Source organism: Phanerochaete carnosa (assembly GCF_000300595.1).
Source record: "Phanerochaete carnosa HHB-10118-sp unplaced genomic scaffold PHACAscaffold_2, whole genome shotgun sequence".
In the NCBI taxonomy this organism is placed as follows: domain Eukaryota; kingdom Fungi; phylum Basidiomycota; class Agaricomycetes; order Polyporales; family Phanerochaetaceae; genus Phanerochaete; species Phanerochaete carnosa.
The window spans coordinates 424,010-447,997 of record NW_006767629.1 but is presented as its reverse complement, the minus strand read 5'-3'; the positions used below and the strand labels follow the sequence as shown (position 1 = coordinate 447,997).

The 23,988-nt window shown below is 52.6% G+C and overlaps 9 protein-coding genes across 9 annotated transcripts; 3 read left to right on the top strand and 6 right to left on the bottom strand.

Moving 5' to 3' along the window:
• Positions 1-2,965: 2,965 nt before the first annotated feature.
• PHACADRAFT_85843 (uncharacterized protein) lies at positions 2,966-4,386 on the bottom strand (the record flags this gene model as incomplete). The annotated part of the gene is made up of 4 exons (XM_007391403.1): positions 2,966-3,202; positions 3,225-3,390; positions 3,449-4,047; positions 4,105-4,386. The coding sequence occupies 4 exons, from the start codon at positions 4,384-4,386 to the stop codon at positions 2,966-2,968; spliced, it is 1,284 nt and encodes a 427-aa protein (XP_007391465.1).
• Positions 4,387-5,662: 1,276 nt separating this feature from the next.
• PHACADRAFT_248976 (uncharacterized protein) lies at positions 5,663-6,901 on the bottom strand (the record flags this gene model as incomplete). Its single annotated transcript, XM_007391402.1, has 1 exon — positions 5,663-6,901. The coding sequence occupies one exon, from the start codon at positions 6,899-6,901 to the stop codon at positions 5,663-5,665; it is 1,239 nt and encodes a 412-aa protein (XP_007391464.1).
• Positions 6,902-7,937: 1,036 nt separating this feature from the next.
• Positions 7,938-8,357, bottom strand: PHACADRAFT_248974 (uncharacterized protein). The gene has a single exon (XM_007391401.1). It carries the CDS (start codon positions 8,293-8,295, stop codon positions 7,948-7,950), a length of 348 nt encoding a protein of 115 aa, XP_007391463.1. The 5' UTR covers positions 8,296-8,357; the 3' UTR covers positions 7,938-7,947.
• A 1,010-nt stretch (positions 8,358-9,367) lies between these two features.
• On the top strand, positions 9,368-11,777 carry PHACADRAFT_88318 (uncharacterized protein; the record flags this gene model as incomplete). The annotated part of the gene is made up of 12 exons (XM_007391400.1): positions 9,368-9,506; positions 9,567-9,664; positions 9,727-9,816; positions 9,927-10,073; positions 10,129-10,304; positions 10,356-10,630; positions 10,689-10,755; positions 10,820-11,023; positions 11,077-11,106; positions 11,161-11,401; positions 11,511-11,568; positions 11,617-11,777. The coding sequence occupies 12 exons, from the start codon at positions 9,368-9,370 to the stop codon at positions 11,775-11,777; spliced, it is 1,686 nt and encodes a 561-aa protein (XP_007391462.1).
• A 1,944-nt stretch (positions 11,778-13,721) lies between these two features.
• Positions 13,722-14,840, bottom strand: PHACADRAFT_248971 (uncharacterized protein). The gene is made up of 3 exons (XM_007391399.1): positions 14,491-14,840; positions 13,968-14,440; positions 13,722-13,915 (listed from the first exon to the last, which is right to left on the bottom strand). The coding sequence occupies exons 1-2, from the start codon at positions 14,832-14,834 to the stop codon at positions 14,008-14,010; spliced, it is 777 nt and encodes a 258-aa protein (XP_007391461.1). The 5' UTR covers positions 14,835-14,840; the 3' UTR covers positions 13,722-13,915; positions 13,968-14,007.
• Positions 14,841-17,203: 2,363 nt separating this feature from the next.
• Positions 17,204-18,412, bottom strand: PHACADRAFT_87103 (uncharacterized protein; the record flags this gene model as incomplete). Its single annotated transcript, XM_007391398.1, has 1 exon — positions 17,204-18,412. The coding sequence occupies one exon, from the start codon at positions 18,410-18,412 to the stop codon at positions 17,204-17,206; it is 1,209 nt and encodes a 402-aa protein (XP_007391460.1).
• Positions 18,413-18,686: 274 nt separating this feature from the next.
• Positions 18,687-19,853, bottom strand: PHACADRAFT_136010 (uncharacterized protein; the record flags this gene model as incomplete). Its single annotated transcript, XM_007391397.1, has 3 exons — positions 18,687-18,805; positions 18,871-19,459; positions 19,510-19,853. The coding sequence occupies 3 exons, from the start codon at positions 19,851-19,853 to the stop codon at positions 18,692-18,694; spliced, it is 1,047 nt and encodes a 348-aa protein (XP_007391459.1). The 3' UTR covers positions 18,687-18,691.
• Positions 19,854-22,069: 2,216 nt separating this feature from the next.
• On the top strand, positions 22,070-23,535 carry PHACADRAFT_248968 (uncharacterized protein; the record flags this gene model as incomplete). Its single annotated transcript, XM_007391396.1, has 1 exon — positions 22,070-23,535. One exon carries the CDS (start codon positions 22,073-22,075, stop codon positions 23,309-23,311), a length of 1,239 nt encoding a protein of 412 aa, XP_007391458.1. The 3' UTR covers positions 23,312-23,535.
• A 3-nt stretch (positions 23,536-23,538) lies between these two features.
• On the top strand, positions 23,539-23,987 carry PHACADRAFT_248967 (uncharacterized protein). The gene has a single exon (XM_007391395.1). The coding sequence runs from the start codon at positions 23,607-23,609 to the stop codon at positions 23,967-23,969; it is 363 nt and encodes a 120-aa protein (XP_007391457.1). The 5' UTR covers positions 23,539-23,606; the 3' UTR covers positions 23,970-23,987.
• Position 23,988: the final 1 nt, after the last annotated feature.

Here is a 23,988-nt window from a genome sequence, read left to right as displayed (position 1 = left end):
TCGCAATTGAGAGCAGTATGTAGCGTCAGTGTAAGACACCATTGCTCCAAGTTTCATCACCTGTAGTCTGAACGTGAGTCACGTAAGTCAAATGACGAGATCTTTGTAGCGTGATGCTGCTCGAGTCGTATAAAAATTTGGTCTCATTGATGGTTAAGTTGTCTCAAAAATAAAACCACGGAGATATCTCCGATGCACACGCAGTGTCCGCAGACAGCTGAATGTCGTGTAGCGGCGACAGCAAGCCGGGTCGAAACAAATTAGCTCACATAATTGCATCGTGGCGTTTGATGTGCCCGATCGCACGGCTCCTCGCCGTCAAGCCGGTGGGCATGATGCATACTCTATTCTCATGATCGTTTCACAAGCATCATCTCTAAATCCTCTGGCTGCAGATTGATTCAGGTATCTCAGTTGTATACAGCTCACAACTCTCTGAAGCTAACAGGTACAGAGAGCCAGGATGCCTTCGTGAGCCGTTCGAGGATCTGCTGGTGTAGCATGCTGATGTCATGGACCATGGAGAGGAGCCTGTGGCAATTTGAAGTGCAAGGGAAGTATAAAGCCGGATAATACGGCGGCTGTGTTTCCGAGAGCGCGAGGAAAGGGCGCTTGCGCGGAAATGCTCGCACAGGGAAGACTGAGACGCGTTCTCTATGAAGGCCAGCATCCAGTCTGAAAGCGAGCTGAGATGTTCTGCGGTGGTCAAAGGCCAAACAAACAACATAATAGCTGTATGGTAGGCAGCACAGATGGTCTGAAGTGTTTCTACAAGCAGTGCTGCACACTGCGAAAAGCAGCTGGTATATCTGAGGGTACCAGTCTCTTGTTAGCCGCCAAGAAGATCCAACTGGTGGAAAGTGACATGCTGTACAAGTCAGGCTTGTCGCATTAAGAGGGCTGAAAAAGAAGACCAGGTTGGCAAACAGTGTTGTGTAGGTCATTAAGCATGAAGGAAATCATGCATTGGTGGCGAGGGCTGTAAGTTCCTGTGCTTTGCTTGATTTGCCTTGAGTACAAGCATGATTCTCAAGCTGCAAAAATATTATACACTTTGTAACTGGCTTGAACATCCCCGGGAGTGTCTGTTGTGCGATTGCGCAATTCCCGAGGCTATCTAATGAGAAACATGATCAGCACAACAGGTATTTCACCCTGAGATCCTCACAGCACCACTCATATGATGACGATATGCCAATGAGATGCTTCATGGGCAGACTTGAAAGAGTTGCAGAGGTGCTGTTGCTGTCATGGACCCTGTGTATGATGATATACGAACACGCACCCTGCTTTGCATCCTCTCCACATACTCCCTCCTTTTCAAGTTCGCACGAGGTTAGCGGCACCTCGTGTGCAAATAAAAACCACACGCACTGTTGAGCGGCATGAAGCGTAGTGGTCAGATGTGATGTTCGATCCAGAGAGCGCTTTGACCAAGCCTGTTAGCTGCGGCATCGTGAGGTGGACCAGAATGAGGACAACAACAAGAGGTCACTAGATGGCGCAAAGACAGAAGGGAGCGTTAGCAGAGCTAACGCTGTACTTTAGGTTGAGCATGCCCATGGTATCAGTGGCAATACCAGTATGTCAGAGCGACATAATGCACTGGGTTTGGCGCGCAAACAGTTCGGAGAGGATCACGCGATCGGCTTACGTAAGTAGACCTTTTTGGGCTACGCGTCGGCATGGGCGCATATCGCGCCAGGCGGGTTCGGCTGCAACGTTCCGATTTGTCCCCGCGAACCCTGTGTTTTGCTCATCTCGCTGTGGGTACACTGATGCGCCTCTCCTTCATTATACATAATACGAGCGTATGTCGCACACCATCATGCGTTACAGCACACTCAGTACCAGTGTTGTGCTAGTTAATGACTAGTAAATGACTAGTTAAATAGTCACTGACTTTACTGAATGACTTAACTAATGACTGTAACTGGGTGGTTCTCGGGTCCTGATCTCGGAAAATGCCGCCGTCCAATTGGAGTGCACGGATATCTGCCTAGGTGCGAGTGGGACGTCTGAGAGGCAATGTTGCAAAACTTTCGAGGTAGTGACTATTGTATATACGACCTAAGTACAAGCGCGAAGTTTCTCACAGTCCTCTTCCCCTTCTGCATCCAAATCAAACAACCCATGAACCTCCATCTCTTCTTCTAGCCCGCGCAACCCCAGCTTGTCCATAGTGTCAGTCCAATATGTGTTCCTAAAATCGAATACATCATCAAGGCGGCAATGTAATGGCCGCCCATGATGCTGAGACATGACAGCGGAGAGATGTTCTGCCTGAATCTCAGATTCTGCGGCCCGCACCATTGCAAGGGCGATATCCTGCATGGACGGCACATTGGGTGCGCGCTCATTGGGCTGCGTCTCTGATGAGGCTTGCCCTGTTGAGCCAATCGGGCTGGCCTCAGGCTGGCCGGTCATGAGGACTGTGATGGGGCCAGGTGAGCTAGCACCAGGCTGAAATACTAAGCTCGGGCCAGACACAGAGGCAGTGCCGGAGAGTGCAGAACCCGCTGCTAACGGCGGCGTGACAGATGCAGCAATCGGTACGTTTGCCATGGGCACACGTACAGTTGGGGTAATAGTAGGTGGCGGTGCTGCTGCGCAGTCGATGAAGTGTCGCTCGCGCCGCTGGAGGTGCGTTGCCAGAGTGCCGCCAGACTCGTATTCTTGCATAATGTGCAGACTGAGCTCTGCAGAGTTCATGAGATTCGTACAAGTGAGACGTGAGCGGGAGGGGGTCATAATTCGCTTCAACAGGCTGAAGAAGCGTTCGACAGGGGCAACATTAGGGCAAACAGAGAAAATGCGTTTGGCAAGCCGCTGCAGAGGAGAGACTGGGCTACTGGCTGTCATGAAGAGCTTCCAGACTTCAAGAGGTGCGGCAGAATGCTGATAATGCATGATTAGCATTTGTCAGAGTTGAGACAAGCACACTCACGTCTGGATCATCAGGGTTTCAGAGCGATGCAGCAAAGTTTGGCATGTCTGCGTAAGTGCCGGTGTCTGAGATGTACTCCTTCACCTCATTGTAGAACGCGGGCGGGACAGTATCTGATGAAAACAGACGCTTCCAAATGCGGGCAAGTAGCGTTATGATGTCTGCGTGCCGGAAGCTCTTAAGTGGCGCCGCTCGAGTATGTGGATTAAGGATGACCGCTGCTACAAGGATGTCTTGATCACTGTCCAGCCATCGCTTATTGAGACCTGTTGCATACAGCCCCGCAGATCTTTTCTTCATTGGCATCAGCGTCCTTGTCTTCAGCAAGGTTAGTAGATCGAAGAAACAATGTGCCGAACACCAGGGCAACGTGATCGAGTCGACTCGATGTGGACTGGAGAATGTTGGCAGCTAGCGCAAGCGGCGTGAGATGTACCTTGATGCTGCAGGTTACAAAGATTATTGCTACGCCATTGTTAGCAAAGCTCGATTGCAACATACCGTGCGAGTCGGTGCCAAAAAATAGCCTTATCAATGATCGCGAGAGTTTCGTTTGCCTTTTCCTTTGCTTCCCTATCGCCTGTGACCAGCTGACTCTCTTGTCCGGCCTCGACGCGCCCTCTATCCTGGGAGACAACCTGTGTGATCCAGTTCTTGAGGTCGAGAAGACGCCGATAAGCAAGGTAATGAGAGATCCAGCAAGTAAGAACAGTGCAAATAACAGTTAGAGGAGACAAAACGCCTTGCTCCTCCTGAACCTTGCGAAGTATTGCAAGGACTTGGGTCTTGCTGTGGAGCCACCTGATCACTTGGTCGGCCTCAGCGGATGCTTCGAGAAATTTCGCACCGGACTTCTTGAAATAGTCGCCAACTACAAGGTTGATCTGATGAGCGTAGCACTGCATGATGATAAGATCTGGCCTTTCAAGTTGCAAGGCCTTCCGCACCACTAGCGACTCGCCGCTGTTGTCCGAAACGAGGGCAACAAGTTTGATGTCCCATGTCTCCTCCATACGAGCAAACTCGGCCCGCACATGTGCAAGTAATTTTTTTGCAGTCTTCCTTTCGCACGATGTATTCTTGAGTCTAGCCGCAAAGACCTGAAATACATAGGAGATAATTGAGAATAAATTTCTGTAAGCCTGCACATGTCATACCTTCGATCCGGCGGTGAACATGAACCCTAGGAAGTGATGGTAATTGCCTCCTGTCCAGCCATCCAGTTGGAAAGTCCCTTCCGCAACCTTCAAGTCCTTCAAGTTCTTCTGTGCCAAGCTCCGAACTCGCTCGAGCTCTTGCGAAATGAGAGTCTTTGTCAGTTTATTTCGTGAGAAAAGCTTCGCGCCTGGAATAAATTCGGCAACAAGTGTCGCCCACTCAGAATTCTCAACCCAGTGGTGGGGAAGATTTGCTGAAGCCGTCAAGCGGGTGATGAGCATTTAAAAGTGCTCTTGGCGGCTGTCCGTCCAGTGTGAAGCTGTGAGTCTCGGCGGCATAGAAATGGGGCGTTGGCTAGCGCCACGCCTGAGCAGAAGAACGTAAGCATTTGGCAGGGATAAACCCTGGCCAAATGACAATGATGTTGTAGTTGGGCTGGGCAACGGAGAGTAAGAGGGGGGAGTCATGGTGGCCGGAAGCTGTTGGAATTCTAGAGGAATAGGTGACATAGTGCGATCTGCATGGGTCAGCTTAGACGGAAGGCACCAGATGCCATCATTCTCTTTCACTTACCTGCCGAGCTGCCTATCAGGGGTGAAGGAAGTGCCCTGTGAAAGCCCACAGGGAGCGAGAATAATTGCTGAAGTCCTGGTGCCATGGGATGGGCTGTAGGCTCAGGCTGGACTGGTGGCGGATAGTACTGTGGTGTGGCAGCAGTAGGATTGAAGCCGAAACTACTCGACGGACCTGCCATGGGAGCTTCCATGTACTCGTAAGCCTCCTCCCCTCTGTTGGCGGCTGAATCTTTCTTCGTCTTCTCTGTGATTGCTTGTTCTTTGACCTCAGGCAGCACCCCATGCTTGCAATGGATGAGGTGATTTATCATTGTTGGCTTTGCAGAGGAGATCCAGATACAATCTGCATCTGCCTTTGACTGACTCCATACTGGTGAGATATTAGCAGCTGCTTATCACAACAATCACGGCCAATAAATAGTACTCACGTTGATCGTTAAAGGCCAACTGATTGAGATGAGGATCAGTCCGCTTTGCCTGATTAAGGGCGGAAGTGTAGCAGGCACGACAGATGACCTTGAACTTGTCAGAGGTAGGTGCACCTGGATTTGCATATGCTGATGGGTGCTTCGTCGACCTTAGTGGATGGTCGAGAAAGTGCCTTCTCCACCAGCTGGACTTCCCTCTGACATTCTCGGTGTGGTTCATCGAGCTCGGAGTGGTGGGAGACGTTCAGAGCAAAGTGGGATTGTCAAAAACGATGTATTCCACCTCACAGGCTATGTACACAAGGACACGCACAAGTCTCGAGGGCCTGGTGAGGCTGCAGCAAGCATTCGGAAGGCAGACGCGCGGGCGGCGCGGCGCATTTGGTAAATCACGTGGAGAGACCCAGAGCACCGCCCAGTCATCGTCAGGTGATAACTATTTAACTAGTCATTAACTAGTCACAATAGTCCACCTTTAACTAGTAATCCTAGTGATTAACTGAGCAACACTGCTCAGTACTACGGCAGCCAGCTATCGCTACGCTAATACCTCGCTACCGCATTCGCATTACATCATGGATGTTACACAGAACTAAGGGTCCGCGTGAGAATCGTGTCAGGAGAGCTTGGCAGTCAGGTAGAAAGTGTGTTTCCTCGAGCATCCTGTCGTCTTCACCCCACTCGAACTCTGCGAGGAATGTTCCAGATTTCGCAGCATATACTTGAAGAGGCCTGCGGTTGGCGCGTAAGGCGAGATAACCTCCGTTCGGAGAGTACGTCACATGAGTTGGTTCCTCTGATAGCTCGAAGACGCGGCGTAGCTGGCCCGTCTGCGAGTCGTAGGTGAGAGCAGTCTTGTCTGCGTCACAAGCCGCCAATACCTCGGTTCCATCTGGGGAAAACGCCACGGGATATGAAAGCTTTACCGGGTGGCCAATTGCGAGAAGCTCTTTGCCGGTCACCGCATCCCAAATCTTCACTTGACCCGGCTCTCGCGATCCGGTGACTATGCGATCTCCTTGGCGAGACAGTGACCAGTTGAGCATCGACTCCACTTCGTGCTCTATTGTAGCGGTGTGGGTATAGGTGTCCATGTCATAGATGAGGCAGGAACTGCGCAGTTCGGCGTATAGACGCGAACTGTCCGGAGAGAAGACGAGCTTGAATATTCTCTGATCAGCGCTGAAGGAGTGTCGGAGTTGACCAGTCGAAGCGTCCCAGATTTTCAAAGATCTGTCATCGCTACAACTAGTCGCGATGAGCCTTCCATGAGGAGCATACTCGACCCTGCGCACTGTCCCACCATGGCCCTCGAGTCGTAGAAGTACATGGCCACTCCGCACATCCCAGATAATGGCAGTAGCATCCTCAGACCCAGAGACGATAGAGTACTCTGTGGGGGAAAAGGAGAGGCAGTAGACCTGCTCTGCGTGACCGCGATGATGAAGGCGCTGAACCAGTAAACCGTCGGAGACTCGCCATACGAGGACGTTATTGCTGTCGAATGATGCCGCCAGAATCTTGCCATTGTGGGAGAAGGTAGCGCATTTGCAGCTACTAGATGGGCGTTGAGAGTCTGCAAAGGTGATATGCTTTGATTTCAAAGCCCGAGCCTCTGATTTCGTGGGGCCGATGAAGACGCGCCCATTTTCCGGGCGACCGGCGCTATCTGAGGCGATGTGCGGCCACTCCGCCCAGTCGCGAGCGGTAATGGAGCGACAGGAAAAGACGCGGTCCTGTTCATGGGATATGACGTCTTCCATGCTCAGCAATCCAACTATGTAAGAGGTCATTGAACTCAGATGCATCTATTTCGAGAAGACAAAAAACCCACTCGTGCCGTCGACTTCTACCGGGGGTTGTACCCGACGAAGATAGCTTGCAAAATCAACTACGCGATTACCGCCCTGAGTAATGGTCAGTTTTCGCACTCTTACAAGCAGTGTAGGGCGCGCACGATGATGCTTTGCACCTGGTCATCGCTTGCAATGGCAATCTCGACACCGGAAACCTATTATCGTAAATTTCTTCGCTTAGCGTAATCGACAAAACCATCGAGCGGACTTACCTCGAGTATGTAGTCCAGAAGGATGTCCAATAAATCGGGAGCCGTTCCCTGTTAATTCGTCAGTTCGAACGTCTTGTAGTACACCGTAATATACACGAACGTCATCACTGGACCCCATAACCTCTGATACGTTGACGTCTTCCACCTCCTGTGCCATCACACCTTCCTCTCCCGAACCACCTCTCGTGTTTCCGGGGTCTGGAAGCTGATGGTAGCCCGCGCCCGCGACGACCTCCTGCAAGATCCCAAATCGCCTTTTCGTCTTGTAACGCTTCAGGAAGGTACTCTGATCCCTCTTGGCCTCTGCGGTAGAGGGGTCTGACACGTTCTTCGAGTAGTTCTTTCCCTGACGCTGCATCCGCGGGCCCGTCACAGAGCGCGTATGAGAGCCGCCAAATTCTACTCCCGCGGTCCCACCAGCATGCCCTTTGAATGAGGCCCCGAACCTGGTACTCGTGTTGCGGAAGGTAACTGCCGCCCAATCCGGCGTAGTCTTAACCCACCCACTGACAACAACGATGTTCTCCTGCTGGACGTCCTGGCCGAGGACGTCTTTGACATACGCGTGCCATTTGTCGTGGTGCCTGATGATGTAAGTCTTGAGAACGTGGCTTTCGAATATTGATTCTGCGTACGCCTCGCTCTTGAGGGCGAGGACCGCGCCTTGCGCTGCCTTGCACGTGTAGTTGGCACTAAGGGCCGCAGATGCGCCTGCGCCAGCCGTTCTGCAGAGCGTCAGAGAGAAGGCGGTTTTCGAACGAACCAGTGTACTCACACGTCCACGGAGGCATGTATCTCTTTGCCCTCCACCCCATGGCTGCAATAATGATCGGGGACGAGTGGGCTGCTTCTGGAGTCGATTTGCAGTACGCTCGGAGGCAAGGGCTCTATGTCCTCAAAAGGTATCGGCCAGAACTTGACCTTCTTCTCGGGCGCAGAGGTATCAAGATTGAACAGCCTGACAAATGCGCCGTCGCGAATGAAGCCCACGTCGCCGATTTGTACCTCCCCCGTCACATGCGGCTCCGGGTACCAGAGGGCGTGACCGAGGCAGAGGGTCTCGAGGCTGGATGAATAGATCCCGTCTGGAGCAGACGGTAGACGACGGAAGCGGAACATGACGTGTTAGAGCGAGAATACTATGCGATAGAGGAAGGCAGGGGAATGACGGCGATGTGAAGAGAGCGCACCGTAGATCGATAACGCCGGAAGGAGCCATCAGCTTGATGTATTCGCACGAGGGGAGGACGCTCAAACCTTAGTCAACCGATGGCCCGGCCCGGTGCGTTAGGGCGTGGTGCACGCCAGATTTTGGGGCACTGACGATGAAGCTGAAGGATGTGGATATTTACTGCGGCTATCATTCAGATGATAGTGGGAGGCTGGCAAAGCGCACGTCGTGAGTCGAGTCGCTCAGGAGGCTGCACGTGCTCACGGTGTTGCGCGGAGATCGGTCGCCACAAAGAGATTATATAAGCTGTTGTCTTTCAGCTGCCACGTCAGACCCGCAAAGTGCAAACAACCACACTCATCCCTGGAATTTGACTTGCGTGCAAGGTGGCTATGTTACGCAATAAACTTGTGATATTCTTTATGCTGAGCCAGGCAACCTTACTAGCACAAGCCATGCCGCGTCTTGGCTTGATACCCAGCCTTCGGTGCGGCAGAATCTCAAAATTGCTTGACTATTGGCCCCTTTACCGATCGTGAGAAAAACGCTTGCTCCTGCATCCACTGAACTGCATGACAACGAATGCCATCTATCAGGAAAATAACTTGGCTCCACAGTGCGACTGCGACATGGTGCTAGAGGAACATTATGGGGCACTATGGAGCCAAGTCCTACTTCCTGATGTCCTACCCGAATAATTCACCACAGATATTCCTGGCGCGTTGAGAGCAACACTGATACGTATTACCGTTGCCACATACACACAGGCTGCTCTCGGTGCTCAGCCATTTGTTAAGAATCCTCGCGCCCATCAGCCTCGATAGATCAGCTGACGTCATTAAGATTTGCCTACGGCCCGCGCTTCGCTCACGAGTCCCACGGGCGTGCTTTGACAATCAATGCGCAGTGCGAGGAGTGATATCAATAAGGGTCGGCACGGCAGGGGCAGCAATGTATAAAGCACTCCTCGGGATCCGCCAACGCACCGCTCGACTCCTACACGTTCTTATTGCACCCAAGATGTCTCTCCTCGGCTCCGCTATTCCATGGGCCGCATTGGCGGGGTTGCTTCTGCTACTGTGGAAACTGGCGAGAAACTATGTCCTCCGGTCCCCTTTGGATGCGATACCGGGGCCGATGCCGCCGTCAGTTCTGAAGGGTATGTATCTACGGCGTTCCAACCCGTGGCTTACGAACAGTAATCATCTATTCATTACAGGTAATATGGCTCAGCTGCAGAACCGTGGTGCCTGGCCATTCCTCGATCATCTTACAAACGACTATGGACAGGTCGTCAAATGCACTGGAATGTTAGGGGTGAGCAGCTTTTTTGATGACGAGCTGGAAGTCATCAGTAATACTTATGTCCCCGCTCGCAGAGACCCGTACTGTGGGTTTTCGACCCGAAAGCCATGCACCATGTTACCGTCAAAGATCAAGACGTCTATGAGGAGGCGCCATCTCAGATTGTGTTTGTAGTTTCGCACTTACGGTATGCTCCTTCGGCATTTACATTCTTGATTTGCAGCGGACGCAAGCTGGGCACTGGTCCAGGCTTATTTTCAACCCTTGGTACGAGCAAGGATTCTCCAGTATCTGCGTCGTCGAGCCAACTGCGCTACCCTCAGGCGAACATCACCGCAAGCAACGCAAGCTTCTGAACCCTGTATTCTCTATCGCGCACATGCGCAGATTGACGCCGATATTCTACGAGGTCGTGAACCGCGTACGTGCGCTGCATTGCGAATGATGTCCGAGTCTATCTGATCTCGTTGGCACAGTCCCGCACAGGCATCCAGATGCAACTCAAGGCGTCCCAGACCGAGGAGGTAGATGTCCTTGTCTGGATGAGCCGCACGGCACTCGAGCTCATGGGTCAGGGCGGCTTTGGACACTCCTTCGACCCGCTGGTGGAGGACGTCCAGAACGATTTCGCAGTTGCCGTCAAGGACTTCAGGTACGTCTGCCCTTTTCTGCGTCTTCTCTATCATGCCGACTATCGAGACAGCCCGACGCTATCCCGTCTCGCCCTCTTCCGTCTGGTAATACACGTACTCGACCCTCTCATCGACCTCTGTCAGCGGTACCCTGCCGTCGGCGCGTTCATTAAAAGGCACTTTTATCTCGTGCCGCATAGCGGCATGCAGCGTATGAAAGCTCTCCTCGATGTCCTGGACAGTACATCTCGGCAGATCTACGCGGAGAAGAAGATTGCGCTTGACAGCAATGACGAGGAGCTGAAAATTAAAGTCATGGAGGGCCGGGATTTGATGAGCGTCCTGCGTATGTGCGCGTATCCCAGGTTTAAGCATTCGATGCTAATCCAAGACGTCCTCGGTAGTGCGGGAGAACATGAACGCCGACTCCGCAGACAAGCTGCCTGAGGAAGAAATCATCGCACAGATCACGTATGGCTATTGCGTACCTCGTACGGGTCTGAGGACGCTGATCGCTGGTGTGACTTATGTGTAGGACATTCACGTTGGCTGGTACCGACACCACATCGGGCGCAATGGCGCGAATCTTGCATCTACTCTGTCTTAACCCCGACGTCCAAGAGAGGCTGCGTGCAGAGCTTCTCAAGGCTCGCTCCCAGAACGATGGGCAGGATCTGGAGTACGACGAGCTCGTGAGCCTGCCCTACCTAGATGCCATCTGCAGGGAGACGATGCGCCTGTAGGTAGCACTTTTTGATGACCAACGAGCATCTCTAACGGGAGCTGTGGCAGCTATCCCCCCGTTGCATTTGCATCTCGCGAGTACGTTGCACCGGTTGTATCACGGTACTTCAGCTGATTATGATACATTCGTAGGAGCATGCGCGATATTATCATGCCGCTCAGCACGCCGCTCACGCTACGCGACGGCACCTCCACCACGGCCATCCACGTCCCGAAGGGTACTGCCATCATGATCGGCATATACTCGTCGAACCGCAACAAGGCGATCTGGGGCAACGACGCGTGCGAGTGGAAGCCTGAGCGCTGGTTAGATAGCAAACTTCCCGAGTCGGTCACGGATGCGAAAATTCCTGGGGTATATTCCAACTTGCAAGTCCAGTCCAGAACCTACCGACGCTGCCCCTCGCTAACCAACTCACAGGATGACCTTCAATGGCGGAGGGCGGGCATGCATGTACGATCTAACCCGTCTCTAAAGCAAGTCTGCCCTAACTCACCTCTATATCTGCAGCGGCTTTAAATTCTCGCAGCTCGAAATGAGTGAGTACCCAGCACTTTCTGCGGTACACTGCTGACAGAACGCTCCAGAGGTCTTGCTTGCGATGCTGATCACGTCCTTCCGATTGTCGCTTTGCAAGGGCAAGAACGGCGACATTTTCTGGAATCGCGCCGGCATCGCGTATCCTACCGTGGGGCCGGACGGCAAGAAGCCCAGCCTGCCCCTCAGAGTCGAACCATTGGAGGCGTAACTGGATAGTGGTGTACATATCTATATTCGAACTTGTCATGGGAATTGCACATAACTCCCGCGCCGCCCTTGTTGAGCCACCGCAGCCTGGTATGACTGGACTGGATAGCAATCAATGCGTCCGACGGCATGTATGAGAATACCAAGCGGATTCCAGCAGATAGAGACGTAGAGGATAGAAATGTCATATTTTGCGCGCAAGAGACGATGTACATGGCGGCCGTTGTGCGAATGACGCTGACAAGCTAGAGTCACGAAGAATAGTAACAAGAGCGCTTTGCTTCTTTAGGGCGCTCCGCTCCGGGCCCTTTTAAGTCGCTACGTCCCGCGCACTCTCCTGGACATCCTCGTCTAAGCCTGGGCATCGTTGATTACCCTGGGGCCGACTATCTGTGGTAGCTCTCAGTTTTATCTTTATCACTACTAGCATCAACATTGGACATTTGCTTTTATGGCTTGCCGCAAAGCGTAGCAGTGCCACTTGAGCATGAATCGTGCAGGTGCGATTACACACAAAGTGTAACCTGGAGCCCTCTGACCAGAGTTGCTTAGAACGCAATACATGACACCTTTGAGGGGAGGGGTAGACATTATCAACCAGATGAGCTGCGCGGTGCTCGAACCTTGTACGCTCATCGGCGTGTCAATTGGAAATGCCTGGGATAGTTGCGCAGATACTGTGATAAATTTGATGTGCATGTCTTGTAAAATTCATATTTTTTTGTACTTAACAACAGCCTAACAATCCGCTCGCACTCGGGCCAGTCACTTCCATTAATCTCCTCCTAACAGCCTGCAGCACATGAAGACTATCCTCGACGCCCCGAACAGCGCGTTCCGACGCGTCTACCCTGAAGAGAGAGTGTGTCTAACAGCAATGGTCACTCAACCGGACAGCCTTGGGAAGCTGGAATGTAATTCGAGACATGCAGATACGCGGGTAATGAGCGTGAAGGGTTGGCATGGATTCAAGTTGCCCTCGTCAATTTGGGAGAAAAGGCATGCAGGCGCTGCAGATAAGTTGCCGGAGGAGAAGACGGCTATGCAGATTAGGTACGCCCTTGACCCAACATTTTACGACTACACAATGTTAGCTATACGATCTATACACAGGATGTCCACGTTTGTCTCCATAAATACGATCTGAAATGCATCAATGCGGACATACACTTACTACGTATCCGTCAGGAACCGCTGCGCGCAGAGCTGCTCGAGATCCGCCCCTGAAATGACGACCGAACTCCCTGGAATATAAGAAGCTCGTGGACATGTTTATACAGATGCGGTTCTCGGAGCAGTTCTCAGACGACGACTGACGCCGTTACTCTTCTATGGTACTCCGAGTGGCTTGCTAGTTACGTCGCGCTTGCCATTCCGCCGTAACTAAACAGACGATTGTTCATCTTCAGGAAAAAGCAAAGCGTGGTCATATCGCTTGACACGCCGCTCTCCGAGTCGTGCTCCCTGTTAGACGAGACTTCAACTACATCGCTTCATGTCCCCAAGGGCATAAGCATTATGGGAGAGCTGCCTGACTCGGTGACGGACACGAATATTTTAGAGTGATTTTAACCCGCCGTCCAACATAGTAGTCCTTTTCGACAGCGACAGCAAGGGTATCTGTGTTTTAGTCAATTTGAGCCAACGTATTGGGCGCAATTTGATATTTCTAGCCCTGTTTCGGCGGGGATTCTCTCTGGCTAAAAGCAGTCGTACCCAGACTAAGCTCGTACGCATGCGTATCGTTGCAGCAAATTAATATATCAATATTGTGGAATATGGATAAATCTCGGCGTGCTTCAAGAAGTCCTATGGCTCGATCAGGCTCGTCACTCGAGGCCAGAGCGAACTGTCGAAGTAGTCCACATGAAATGTGGGGCTCGAAGAGCTTACGCGTGCGTAGCTGTCGTGGTGGCCAACGTATTGGGTAAGTCGTGATGATAGAATTTTGCCTAACTATCGAAGACTCGGGTACATTCTGATAGACACGAGAAAATCATATACAACAGCGTCCATAGTGTGTCAACTGTAACCTCATGCAACTAGCTGCGCTCTGCACATCAAAGAACTGGTCTCAATTTGGTCTTTGAGCCTCAAAGCGCGAAACAGACAGGTTCATTGTAGCTGACCCGCTCCATACTAAGACTCAGTCAGATTTCGCACCTCGTAGAGTGCGTAGTGCAGCACGTACATTATTTTGAAGGTCCCGCATGCTTTGCTAGTGGTTGGTCCTAATCAATCGAGGCGACGTCTCGCACCACTCCAAACCTGCGTCGTACTTTGTAGCCGCTCACAAACAAACATTGGTGTCTCTTCGTCTCCCCGAGCGGGTCTCCTAAGTAGCCTTCGCCGTGTCGGCTTATCTCCGGGCTTCTTCTGCTGTGCGTGTTCGTGCCTTGAAAAATGGTTATCATCCAGTCCGCTGTGGTCTTAACCCAGCCGCTGACAAAGACGAGGTCCTCTCGCTCGACATCCTGGAGTGCAATATTCTTGACATATGCATACCAATTGTCGTGGTTTCTGAGGATGTACTTCTCGAGAAGATTATTACCAAATATCTTCTCGATGTATGCCTCACTCCTGAGCGTGAGGACCGCACCCTTCGCCGCCTTGCACGTGTACTCGGCACTTGGGTTGTAGGATATGCTTGCAACGCCGGCCGTCCTGCGAGGCGTCGGCATGAAGGTAAGTCTAGGATAATTCGATCCACTCACACGTCCGCTGAGGCATTAACTTCCCTTCTCTCAACTCCATGGCTGCAATAATGACCAGGAACAAATGGAAGACGCCTAGAATCGATGTGGAGCACGCCCGGAGGCAAGGGCTCTATGTTCTCGAACGGTGTCGGCCAGAATGTAACCTTCTTCTCGGGCGAAGAGGTATCTAGGTTGAAGAGCCTGACGAATGCTCCATGGTGGAAGAAGCCTACGTCGCCGATCTGCGGCTCTCCTGATTTGTGCGGCTCCGGATACAAGAGGGCGTGGCCCAAGTGAAGCGTCGCAAGACTGGATGAATAAACTTCCTCTGGAGAGGGTGACGGACGAGAGATGCGGAACATGTTCACCTGAGAAGGGTGGTGTGCAGCGGATTGGTGGAGCAGCTATGGCGGCGTAGAACAAGCCTGGACGTGCACGCGGCAAGATCGACGGCAGGGACAGTTCCAGCGCTATGAGCCTGATGATTTCGCACGCATAAAAGACAGATGCGCACCATATACTGGTTGATAGCTTCTAGGCAAGCTAATATAAGCTCGAGGTAAGCACTTCTTTTCTGCCATTCGTTGGGCTTTAGGAATTGTGATAGTCCGCATTGGTGATGCGCGTGCAAGAATAGTGAGAATGTCTGTTCCGACATAGCAGCGAAAGAGCTGCCGGAGAATGCAATAATAGCGCTAGCTATATGAGTCAATAAGCTGCAGACATCGCTGGCTACGTCCTAGATGTGCTGCCGCGAGAGTATTGGGGAAGCATCTGTCGCCAACGCTCGTGCCAGTTAGCCATAGATGGTCCTTGTATGCAATTTTGCGCGTATGCCATCTCTCTTTTCCGTAGGCACCTCTACGTTACGCTTATGGAGGAGTCGTGCAATGTAGCTGGACTCCAACTGGAAGATGTGACACGTCAAGCATACTGCATCGATGACTCAGCGGTGGTCAAGAGGCTGCGAATCGCTGTCGAGAGAAGGAGAACGTAAAATGTGTGTATTTTATATGATGTATACATGGGGAAGGTGTATCTGCGGCGTCGAGCAATATGGTGACCATGAATGTAAGAGTTTTCAGGAAATCAGACATCGCGACACGCTTATGTAAGAACCTCTTTTGGGCCTTCACGTGACCGTGGCTGACCGGCACGAAGGACCGCTCCGCTCGCGACTTCCCATTCACAGCCCCTATCAGGAGGCATCCACGACCAGCAATGCGGCAGGTCTTGCCAAGCGTCGCCTCGGCTGCTGCGACTGCGCGCGAGCGCCGAGTACTCAACATCGTCACCGTGGAGGAAGTAGACGCAACCGTCGGGTTCTCAGGGTGATGGCTGCACACCTCATTGGCAAATGTCGCCTTGCTGGCGAATGAGCTCGTCGTAGTGACAGCATCTACCGAATAAGACGCCGAGGTTCATGGGCAGACAACTGACGGCGCACCCGCAGTATCTTGAGTGTCGCACATAGATACTGTGAGGTTGATGCCACAAAGGTTTGGTAACTCTACTTAGTCTACTATCAGCTACTATGAGTTCATGCGTACCTATTCTAAGCCCGCTGCATAGCCATACAACTCTTGCTCACACTGCGCAACCTGACTCTACGCAGCTTGACAGAACCTATATTGAATCGGAAGAAAGCGAGGAGCCTCAGCTCTGTGAGTTCGAGTCGCTCCGGCTCGCTCGACGCGAGGTGGGCAGAAAGTGGGTGCTAAGTATGCCTTTTGATCGAATTACTGTATGCGGCAGTGTACCTGAGGACCCCGGGGGTGAGACCACCTAGAGGTAGCTAAGCGAATTGTTTCAATAAGATCTGAATCGTGGATGCCTCCTGGCCCCTATTCCCCTCTCGCCAACGAGCTGGTGACTAAAAGTTCAAAATCGCTTTGACTGTCTCTGCCGTTTTATGGGCGATCACCCGATTGCAGACTCAAGTATTCACGCCGGAGCTGCCAGCGCCAGACGAGTTTATTCGCGCGTCGGCCCTCGGATTCGACGACCCATCGGCCTGCAACAGATATCAATGTCGACACTCTTCCTAGACGTAGCTAGCGTACACTCTGTTGCTGAGATACTCACGGCTTGCCGGAGCCCGGCCTCTCGCCGTCACCAACAACACCCTTGCTTGTCTTAGCGCGGCGCACGCTTCTTGTCATGCGACCCAGGATTCCCCAGCGAAGCTTACTTGTGTCGGTACATGCGCTCAGCAAATATTCACGTTGAGAACTTTCTGCGTCACCTGCTGTACTTCGTCTCCGAACTCCGACTTCGACATGTCGAGCTTTTTACTCACCAAGTTAGAGCTACGGCCAAGGGCTATCAACTTTCTCGCACGTAATAATAATTTCCTCAGCTCTTCATCTTCCACCTTGAGTCGAGCCCGGAGCTGTCCTCCGAGGCTCTCGCCTCAGCTCTACACCGGCATGCAGCTGCGATTTACAACGCCAAACGGCCGTCATGCACACACAAATACCTCCAAAACAATCACCACGAACCTAAGTCTCTATCCCACCAATATGTTGCACTTGAGTTCGGCCGATGGTAACGACTTCTTTCAACGTGCCGTTCCGTTCCTTATGGGCCTTATACTGTTGCCATTGGTAGGTACTTTGATATAGCACTATGAATTTTTACGCATTGCGTGATCTATCTCGCACTTCATCTACAGTATATATTTGCTCCGACAAGCCACATGCGAGGCAAGTATTTCTACCCTCTCTCAACGCTATCGCATGCGCATTGCATCTTGGATGTTACATAATCTGAGAGGCCCGTGTAAGAAACGCATCAGAACAGTCTGGCTATCAGAAATAAATCGAATCTCCTGGAGGTATCTATCATTTTCACCCAGCACAAAGGTTGCGAGAAATGTTCCAGACTTCGCGTCGTATACCGCGAGATCTCCGCCGGTGTCTCCGAAGACAACGTAGTCTCCGTTCGAAGAGTACGCCGCGCAACGAGGTTTTTTTGATGGCCTATAGATACGGCATAGCTGACCCGTTCGTGAGTCGTAGGTGACAGCCGTGTTGTCTGCGTCGCAAACTGCCAGCACCTCGGCGTCATCCGGAGAAAATACGACAGGCCACGATAATAGCTTCGGGTGATCAATCGCCAGGAGCTCTTCTCCTGTTGCCATGCTCCAAATCTTCACCTGATTCTTGACCGATGCATCGACTATGCGATCTCCTTTATGGCACACTGACCAGCTGAGTGTTCGGTCCGTTTCGTGCCGCGGCCTAGCAATTTCAGCAAAGGTATTGGTGTCGTGGATATAGCAAAAGTAGGTCACCGCAACACAGAAATATGAGTTATCGGGTGAAAAGGCGAGGTCGTAGATGGAATTTTTTTCGCCGGTGAAGGAGTGGAGACATACTCCGGTGAAGGCGTCCCAAATCTTCACAGACGTGTAGACACCGGAACCGGTGGCGATAAGCGCGCCGTCGGGGGAGTATATAACCCTACGCATAGCCCCCTCGTCTCCTACCAGACGAAAAAGTACGTGACCGGTCTTAATGTCCCAGACAATCGCGATCTTATCAGCGGATCCCGAGACAAGGACGCAATCAGTGGGAGAGAATGATAGAGACCAGACGTCGTATTTGTGACCCTGCTGGTGTAGGCGTTGAACCAGCAGACCATCAGAGAGCCGCCATACAAGGATGTCATTATGCCTGAAGGACGCTGCCAAGAGCTGGCCATCGCTCGATACAGAAAAGCAGCTGCAGGGATGGGATGGATGCCTAGAGTCGATGAAGAGGAGCCGCTTCAATTTCAGCGGCCAAGCCTCTGCTTCCGTGGGCCCGATATGAACGCGTCCATCCTCTAAGCGACCAGCGTTGTCACGAATGACGTTCGGCCAATCGGCCAAGTCGGAAGCGGTAATGGTGCGCCTCGCGAAAGCGCGATCTCGCTCATGTGATATAACTTTCTCCATGCACAGCGATCCGACTGGGCGAGAAATAAAATCATACTTAGATGGTGCCATCATGAGACGATCACGAACATACCGGCGCCCTCGACCTCCACAGGTGGCTGCAGTTGGCGAAGGTAGCTTGCGAAATCAACTACGTGAATGCCACCCTGAGTGAATTCAAATTCAGTCATCGCCCATCTGGCAGATACATCTCAAAATACTTACGACGACGCTCTCCACGTCACCATCGCTTGCGATGGCGATCTCGACGCCAGAAGTCTATTATCAGAGGCTCCCGTCTTAGCGCGAGGACTCACGAACGGAAACGGGAAGAAGGCGTGCCTCCAAGATATAATCCAGCAGGATGTCCAGCGGATCGGAAACCTCGCTCTGGTGTCTTGTTGGTTGGTGCGCCTCGCAATGTACCGTGGGGGAGCACATACCTCGCTTACAAAACCGAGATCGCCCATACCGTCGACATCCTCCTCCCCTCTAGCGATGACCCCTTCTCCTGCCGAGGCACCTCTCGCATCTCCTGGATCTGGAAGCTGGTCGTAGCCCGCGCCCGCAACCACCTTTGGTAAGACCCCTAGTCGCCATAGGATCTTGTAACACCTCAGAAAGACGCATTGGTCCCTCTTTGCCGCCATTGGAGGGGCTATTGACGTGTTCGTTGTGTAGTGCTCGCCATTTCGATGCATCTTTGGGCCCGTTAAAGAGCTCGTGGACGATCCGCCCATTTCGGCTCCGGCAACACCAAAGACATTGCCTCCGAGTGATGCGCCAGATTTCACGCTAGTGTTGCAGAATGCAGTTGCTGCCCAGTCCGCTTCAGTTTTGACCCAGCCGCTGACCATGATGAGCTTCTCCCTCTTGACACGATGTCCAAGAACGTCCCTTGCGTATCTGTACCAACTGTCGTGGTTCCGAATGATATACTGCTCAAGTACCCGGCTCTCGAACATCATTTCGGAGTGGGCCTCGCTTTTGAGTACGAGAACTGCACCTTGGGCTCCTTTGCACGTGTACTCGGCATTGAGGGTTACGGAGACACCTATACCGGTCGTTCTGCTGACAGTCAGTGACCAAACATCTATCGGGTGAGTTATTCCGCTCACACATTGGCCGAAGCATGCATTTCTTTGGTCTCGACACCATGGCTACAATAGTGGTTGGGAGCCAGCGGGCGACGCCTGCTGTCAATCTTGAGCACACCCGGCGGTAAGGGTTCGGCGGCCTCGAAGGGTGTTTCCCAGAACGTAACTCGCTTTTCGGGTGCAGAGGTGTCCAGATTGAACAGCCTGACGAATGCACCTTCGCGTATGTAACCCACATCGCCGATCTGCGGCTCGCCCGTCACATGCGGTTCCGGGTACCAAAGGGCACGACCCAAGTGAAGCGACTCGAGACTAGATGAGTAGATTTTGTCCGGAGCTGGTGGCCGACGATGCAGACGGAACATGAGGTGTCAAGGGAGGGCGTTGTAATTCGTAGCCTGAGGAGTTGGGATGATGACGGCGTAAAGTGAGCCTGGGACGTACTACACGCTGCGAGTCAACCAGAGCAAGGCCAGCTCTAGCCCCATTAGCCGATGGCTTCGCACGAGAAATTGCCTAAAGCCTAGATGTTGTGTTGCTAAACAATTCGCGTCCCAGGAACACATACCATCGAGAGGCTACTTCTCAACATAAAAGTAAAGTGAGCAGTTGATGTTGTCATATTTTAGACAAACAACCGATTGCATCGAGTGGTGTATCACACAAATTCTCCGTCATAGGACGTGCGCCTTGCTCTGTCCAGCCGCTCTGTCCGGCCGCTCTGCCCTTCTTTTGACATTGACCCGTCTATCACGACCTTGCCAATGTTCTAGCCAACCGTATATGAAAGGGAGCGATTGAGCTGTTACCACGCTGAGCCTCCAGCTGTAGTATTAGAGTCAGGAAAGGCCGTCGCAAAAGGAGGTCACAACGTTCGCTCGGAGGCCTAGATAGCTGATTGACGGCTCCGCTTGTCTCTCTCTCTCCGTTGTCCTCAAAGGGTTCGACATTGCGCACATATCCATGCAAAACACAAATCCAAACTAGATAGCGAATGTAGCTTACGAAGAGGTCGATGACGCGTGGTGTTGTTGTCAAAAGGACAAGTCTGGAGCTGCGTCAATAATAATCGTGCGAAAAGATCGCCCCACGTTGGCGCCTATGTTGGGCATCGACTTGCCCTTCGTCATGCGACATTGCGCTGACGTCGTACGAAACCAAACTCCTCAATATTCCTGCCATGTTTGGACTCTATCGTCCGTCAAGTGCTTCCGATCCAACCTCGCCTCACGTTGTCTATCCCTCAAGCCTGTTCTCGTTAGACCTTGGGTATGCCTTGTGGTACCCAGAACCTCACGACTCGACAGGCGAGCCGCAAATCGGCGACGTAGGATACATTCGCAAGGGTGCGTTTATACGACTCTTCAACATCAATGCGTCCAAGCCCGAGCATCAAGTCAGGCGCTGGAAGCCATCATTCGAAGTTACCGACGCTCTCCCTTCTGACGTCTTCGACCTCGACAAACGACACAGGCCAATTCATCATGGGCACTATCCTAGCCATGGAGTGAGAAAGCGGGAGATAAGTGGGTCTCTTTCGTGCGTCCAACCCGTTCTGTATGAATGTCGCCTGTCTTGACTGCGCCTAGTCTCGGAGAAACGGGGGCTTTAGCGACCCTGAGCGCAGGCTACACATGCAAAGAGACCCAAGGCGCGCTGCTGGTGCTACAGAGTCAAGCGTACTCTGAAACTGTGTTTGAAAGTCGCCGATTGAAGATTTACATGGCTCGCCAGCACGAACACTGGTGCGCTTATGTTCGGGACGTTCTGGGACACGAGGTCAGCACGGAGGATATTGTCCTTGTGGGCGGATGGGTCAAGACATCCGCAGACTGGGCTGCGATGGCGTTCAGTAACTTGGTCACGAAGCGCCATGCCGCGCTTGGAGGCAAAGCTGGGCAATTCGTTGGCTTCAAAATCTTGGGGTCGCGTACCAGAGTACATTCAGGTCCGAAAAGCCATCGTCAAGGGTCGAGATATCGCGAACCCGGGGAAGAATCTCCGACTTCGCTCGAACAGGACCAGTCAATTTTCCTAATGCGCTATAGGATCAAGCGTAGGTTTGGGGTGCTGAAGACAATTGTTGCCGGCGCAGGTTACGATCGGCTGCCGGGAAATGGTAGTCGAGGTGATGCGGAAGACGGGCTCGTAGCTGAAGACAGCGAGTCCGGAGACAATATGGAAGATAACGGTCTACAGTGGCTGGAAGAGAAGGTGAGGAGCGTTCCGCACTTGAGCAAGGAAAGCTCATTGAGGAAGCCACAGGTCGTCGATCCGCTAGATGTGCTGCTTGATTACATCCTCGAGGTAAAGTCGTCCACAGTGTTGCTTCGCGTTTTGAAGTCTCAGTGCGTAGCGCTGCTCAGGTATCAGATGCCGATGTCGCCATCGCCTACGATCAAGATATCGACAGCATAATAGGGGTATGTGCTTGCTTTAATGGACCATGTCACTACTGACCATTTGTATGGCAGGACGACGATCGGCCGATAGACTTTGCAACATACGTCCGCAAGGTTCAGCCACCTGTCGAAGTCAAGGATCAATGTAAGTGTTCATATAGCAGGCACAGCCAGTCGTCTTAATGTTCCGTGCAGACGGGACGATATCGATATCTGAGCTACTAGCCCGCGAACAGTTCGAAAAGCTAGAACACCGTCTCATCACCGCCACTGACCTTCGTAAATGGCCCAATGCCACCCTTGACGATGCTGGCACGTCTGCAATGGCCCCTGTGCAGTTTACCGACGACCCTGACCTATCGCTCGTCTTGCCAACGAAATGGCGATACCTCTGTTTCGACAGCCGACTCACAGCGGACGCCGCACCATCCAGCGTGCTCGCATCATCTCCGAATGGCGAGCTTTTGGCCGCCACCTCCAGTGAGCTGGAGATAATTGTCTGGAGATTGTCAGACGGATTGTCAGTTCAGCGATTAGGTCATGAAGGCCACACAGAAACTATCGCTTCCATCGCCTTCTCTCCGGACGGAGGTAGCCTCATTTCTGGGTCGGCGGATAGGACCGCAATCGTTTGGAGCCTGGAGACTGGGCGAGCACTGCTGCGCCTTGTGGGCCATCGTGAAACCATCGAGCATGTTCAATACATCACCCACGGTTTGCGCATCGTCACCGCCTCCACAGACTCCGCAGTCAAATTCTGGGACGCCAAAAGCGGCGCGCCTCTTTGTCACTTCCCCCATGGCGACGAGATCGAGCGACTGTTGATCTCCCCAGACGGCTCTCGTTTTGGCGTTCAGATGAAGCATTCAGTAGCGCTCTACGACACGGACTCCATTGTTCAGCTCGCCGTCCTTGAGCCTTCGCACGGTGCCAAGGTGGCGACCATAGCGTTCTCCGCTAGCGGAGATCGCTTATTCATTGGCGATCATCGCGGTGGCGGACGCGTCTGCAACACCGATAACTGCAAAGAGGTGATGCATCTCGAAGATTTTCCTAGCAAGACCCAGGCTTCTGCCTTTGCGCCGGATGGCGGTCCTCTCGCCGCTGTCTGGAGTCAAGCGGTGGCCATCGTCACCAGGGACGGAACGGTCGACTTCATGTATCACTTGGAATCGCTTGGAACTGCGGTAGCATTCTCTCCTAATGGCGAATTCATCGCCGCAGCCGGAGGTCTCAACGAGGGCGAGGGCGAAATCCGGGTGTGGAGCACTACGTCGCGACAGCTTATTGCAGGGTTCACGGCGCCCTCGTCTAACATCTGGGATACCAAATTCTTGCCGGACAGTAGACGGTTGTTGACTTTTGCAAAAGAAGGACCGGCGTGCCTGTGGAATGTTGGGGATGCTTTACGCGTACGCTAGCATTCTGCCGCACCGCTCTCAGACCGCCAGCTGCAAAGAAGTCGTAAATAAGTGTAGATATTCATGTGCACTCTCACCTGCGTTTCTGAGCATATATACAAGGCTCTGCACTCTGAGCCTGGAAGCGGTCGTTTCAGCCTTGAGATATCGAGAACACGCATCGCACATGATCGTGCGAAAGTTAGCGCAAATGACGCGCGTTTCGCGACGCGCATCGGTCTCCGCTTTCGTCCTGCTATCGGTGACCAAGTTCCCGTATTCCGTCTTTCGGGCGCTGCTCTCGCCAGCTTCAGCCATGTTCAAGATCTATCGACGCTCGCGTTCGCCAGATATACCCACCCCTGACAAAATCTACCCTGCTAGTCTCGCCTTGCTCGGCCAAGGATACGCCCTCTGGCGTCCGGAACCGCATATTACAGGCGAGCCGCAGATTGGAGATGTTGGCTACGTCAGCGAGGGCGCGTTTGTCAGGCTCTTCAACATCAATAACACGACGCCAGAACACCAAGTTTCTTTCTGGGACACACAGTTCGAGATCGTACCAACGCTACCACCAAACGTGTTTCGCATCGATCAGCGCCACGATTCGATAGGGCCCGGCCCATTCTGCAGCCATGGTGTTCAGGAGAAAGAGACTCGCGGATCCATCTCTGTGTGAGTGCAGATCTCCACGGATT